Below are 4228 nucleotides of genomic sequence, written 5' to 3' on the forward strand. Positions count from 1 at the left end.
AACTCCACCAACCCGAACGGCGGTAGCGGAGTCGACATGGGGAGCTGCGGACATCGATCCCGCGCCGTGAGGACGGTAGGTAATTCGATATAAGATACTTCGACAGTTGCATATCTTATATCGATTTTCCCCCCTAGTGTAGACCTGCCCCCCTAGTGTAGACCTGCCCAGAGTTATGCAACGTCAGATATGTGAATAATATAGCTGAAGTCTATGTACTTATATCTACTTACTGCGGTTCCTTCACTTTGTTAAGTAGATGTCTGATGCTCCCCCGTCAACTCTGCCTACGCTTCTCGCTCCGGTGGAGTATCAGAGTCAACAGGAGAGCACTTGGCAGTTGATTTATTGCATCTAGACTAGACACGATAAATCGACTCCCTCTGGATCGATCACTTCCCGTCGATTCAGCGCATAATGTAGATTTGCCCTCAGGAGTGGAAATAATAAAAACGTATAAACAATGAGGCAATGAAACACTTTTATAAATCGCTTCACAGCAGGACAGATAAATAGAATTACAATTTTCCCCAGTGGACTTCCAATGTGTTTACAAAGATCTCATGATATAATGGACCACACTCAGAAGTGGAGGGCTAGAAAAAGTGTCTTTGGGAAAGTCACAATTGTAAAATCACATAGCGCTCAAGTAGACTGTGGAACTCCCAGCCACAAGAGGCCAAGAATTTAGCAGGATTCAAAGAGGGACTGGATGTTTATATAGGTAACCATAAAATCCAATTAAAGTAGAGGGGATTGTTTCAAAAACTCTTCGATGAGCACTAAACCTTCCTGATTTGCACCACAAAATTTGTCTAATAAGTGGTTACAGGTTATTTCCAAGCTCCTTATTGCAGAGCATCTTCCAGTTCCTCTGAAGCATATGGAACAGACCACTGGATACTAGGCTAGATAAAAATATTGCTCATGCATGCAGGAGTGAAATCAGGAAGGCCAAATCACACTTGGAGTTGCAGCTAGCAAGAGATGTTAAGAGTAACAAGAAGGGTTTCTTCAGGTATGTTAGCAAAAAGAAGAAAATCAAGGAAAGTGTGGGCCCCTTACAGAATGGGGGAGGCAACCTAGTGACAGAGGATGTGGAGAAAACTAATGTACTTAATGATTTTTTTTGCCTCTGTCTTTGCAGACAAGGTCAGCTCCCAGACTGCTGCACTGGGCAGCACGGTATGGGGAGGAGGTGACCAGCCCTCTGTGGAGAAAGAAGTGGTTCGGGACTATTTAGAAAAACTGCACGAGCACAAGTTCGAGGGTGCTAAAGGAGTTGGCAGATGTGATTGCAGAGCCATTGGCCATTATCTTTGAAAATTCTTGGCAATCGGGGGAGGTCCTGGATGACTGGAAACAGGCTACTGTAGTGCCCATCTTTAAAAAAGGGAAGAAGGGGATCCAGGGAACTACAGGCCAGTCAGCCTCACCTCAGTCCCTGGAAAACTCATAGAGCAGGTCCTCAAGGAATCAATTCTGAAGCACTTAGAGGAGAGGAAAGTGATCAGGAACAGTCAGCATGGATTCACCAAGGGCCAGTCATGCCTGACTAAACTAATTGCCTTCTATGAGGAGACAATTGGGTCTGTGGATGAGGGGAAATCAGTGGATGTGTTATTCCTTGACTTTAGTAAAGTTTTTGATACATTCTCCCACAGTATTCTTGTCGGCAAGTTAAAGAAGTATGGGCTGGATGAATGAACTATAAGGTGGACAGAAAACTGGCTAGATTGTCAGGCTCAATGGGTAGTGATCAATGGCTCCATGTCTAGTTGGCAGCTGGTTTCAAGCATAGTGCCCCAAGGGCTGGTTTTGTTCAATATCTGTATCAATGATCTGGAGAATGGCATGGACTGCACTCTCAGCAAGATTGCAGATGACACTAAACTGGGAGGAGTGGTAGATACACTGGAGGGTAGGGATAGGATAAAGAGGGGCCTAAACCAATTAGAGGACTGGGCCAAAAGAAACCTGATGAGGTTCAACAAGGAGAAGTGTAGAGTCCTGCACTTAGGATGGAAGAATCCCATGCACTGCTACAGACTAGGGACCGAATGTCTAGGAAGCAGTTCTGCAGAAAAGGACCTTTGGGTTACAGTGGACGAGAAGCTGGATATGAGTCAACAGTGTGCCCTTGTTGCCAAGAAGGCTAATGGTATTTTGGGCTGTATAAGTAGGAGCACTGCCAGCAGATCGAGGGATGTGATCATTCCCCTCTATTCGACATTGGTGAGGCCTCATCTGGAGTACTGTGTCCAGTTTTGGGTCCCACACTACAAGAAGGATGTGGATAAATTGGAAAGAGTCCAGCGGAGGGCAACAAAAATAATTAGGTGGCTGGAGCACATGACTTATGCGGAGAGGCTGAGGGAACTGGGATTGTTTAGTCTGCAGAAGAGAAGAATGAGGGGGGATTTGATAGCTGCTTTCAACCACCTGAAAGGGGGTTCCCAAGAGAATTGATCTAGGCTGTTCTCAATGGTAGCAGATGACAGAAGAAGGAGTAATGGTCTCAAATTGCAGTGGGGGAGGTTTAGGTTTGATATTAGAAAAAACTTTTTCACTAGTAGGGTGCTGAAGAAGTGGAATGGGTTACCTAGGGAAGGGGTGGAATCTCCTTCCTTAGAGGTTTTTAAGGTCAGGCTTGACAAAGCCCTGGCTGGGATGATTTAGTTGGGAATTGGTCCTGCTTTGAGCAGGGGGTTGGACTAGATGACCTGCTGAGGTCCCTTCCAACCCTGATCTTCTATGATTCTATAGACTATGCGTCTGATCCACTCTGGCAATGGCTATCTGCCTATTTATTGTGTAAATCCAAGACTGTGTTTTTGCTGATCTTACTTGAGCTCCTGGGAGCCTCTAGGCTTGCACTGAGAGTAAACAGATGTTTCATTAAATATCATCTAGTCTCCTGTTCTTTTTCCTTTTAGGAAGGAAAGTTCAGAACTCCTGGGACCTGCCCAGTACATTATGTCAGCTGTAAATGACACCAAATTGAACTCTGCAGTGTTCCTTCTCACTGGGATGCCTGGAAAGGAAAACGTCCATCTCTGGGTCTCTATCCCCTTCTGCTTAATGTATGTCATTTCCATAGTAGGAAATTCAGTCATTCTGTTCATTATAAAAACAGATCCAAGCCTCCATGAGCCCATGTACATTTTCCTTTCCATGTTGGCCATCACAGACCTTGGCTTATCAATAACCAGCATGCCAACGACAATGAGTATATTCTTGTTTAACTCTAGAGAGATCAGCCTCAATGCCTGTTTTGCCCAGCTGTTCTTCATCCACATGCTTAAATGCATTGAATCCTCCATGCTCTTGTTGATGGCCTTTGACCGCTTCATTGCAATTCGTGACCCGCTGAGATATGCTTCCATCTTAACCCTGCCAAGAATAGGCAAAATGGGACTGGTGTGTGTACTAAGAGGGGTGGCTGTAATGCTCCCGCTCCCTTTTCTCCTTCAACGGTTTCGATATTGTCGAGCCAATGTCCTCTCCCATTCCTACTGCCTAAACCAGGAGGTCATGAAGATGGCTTGTTCGGATATCAGAGTAAACAGCATCTATGGCTTGTCTGTTTCAGTCTTTACAGTGTGGTTGGACTCACTGCTCATCTTTCTGTCTTATGTGATGATCCTCAAGACAGTGCTGAGCATCGCGTCCCATGCAGAGTGTCTTAGGGCTCTGAACACCTGCGTCTCCCACCTCTGTGCCGTCCTGCTCTTCTACACGCCAATGATCGGCCTCTCTGTGATACACAGATTTGGGGAGGGCTCTTCTCCCTTGCTTCAGATTCCCCTGGGCTATATACATGTGCTCGTCCCGCCCGTGATGAATCCAATTGTGTACAGCGTGAAAAGCAAACACCTTCGTGCGAGGATAATCAGGCTGTTCATCAAGTGAAAGGTCAGTTCATCATCCAGCTCCAGCGCTGACGACAAGGGAGATGAAAAATACAGGCCACCTATTCTGTCATGGACCCTTAAATCAAAAACGACATGAGTTACTAATCTCCACTATGTAGAGACAGGTTCAGACAGGGTCTAAGGCCTGGCGCAACTGGAGAGCGACTGGTGAGGGATGACAGTGCACTCAGGGAAGGAGACCAAGGCAGGCAGCAGCATTTAAAAAGTGACTTTGTGGAGAGCCAGGGGACAGGTGGGATGGTGGCCCCTAAAGAGCCGCATCAGTGGCTGCCTCAACCTCAGAATTCCTCTCG

At 46.2% G+C, this 4228-nt stretch overlaps 1 protein-coding gene across 1 annotated transcript; it reads left to right on the forward strand.

Annotated features, from left to right (window-relative positions):
- The first annotated feature begins 2976 nt into the window (after positions 1-2976).
- Positions 2977-3912, forward strand: LOC123351193 (olfactory receptor 51G2-like). The gene has a single exon (XM_044990443.1). It carries the CDS (start codon positions 2977-2979, stop codon positions 3910-3912), a length of 936 nt encoding a protein of 311 aa, XP_044846378.1.
- The last annotated feature ends 316 nt before the right edge of the window (positions 3913-4228 follow it).

This window comes from Mauremys mutica, chromosome 1 (genome assembly GCF_020497125.1).
Source record: "Mauremys mutica isolate MM-2020 ecotype Southern chromosome 1, ASM2049712v1, whole genome shotgun sequence".
In the NCBI taxonomy this organism is placed as follows: Eukaryota; Metazoa; Chordata; order Testudines; family Geoemydidae; genus Mauremys; species Mauremys mutica.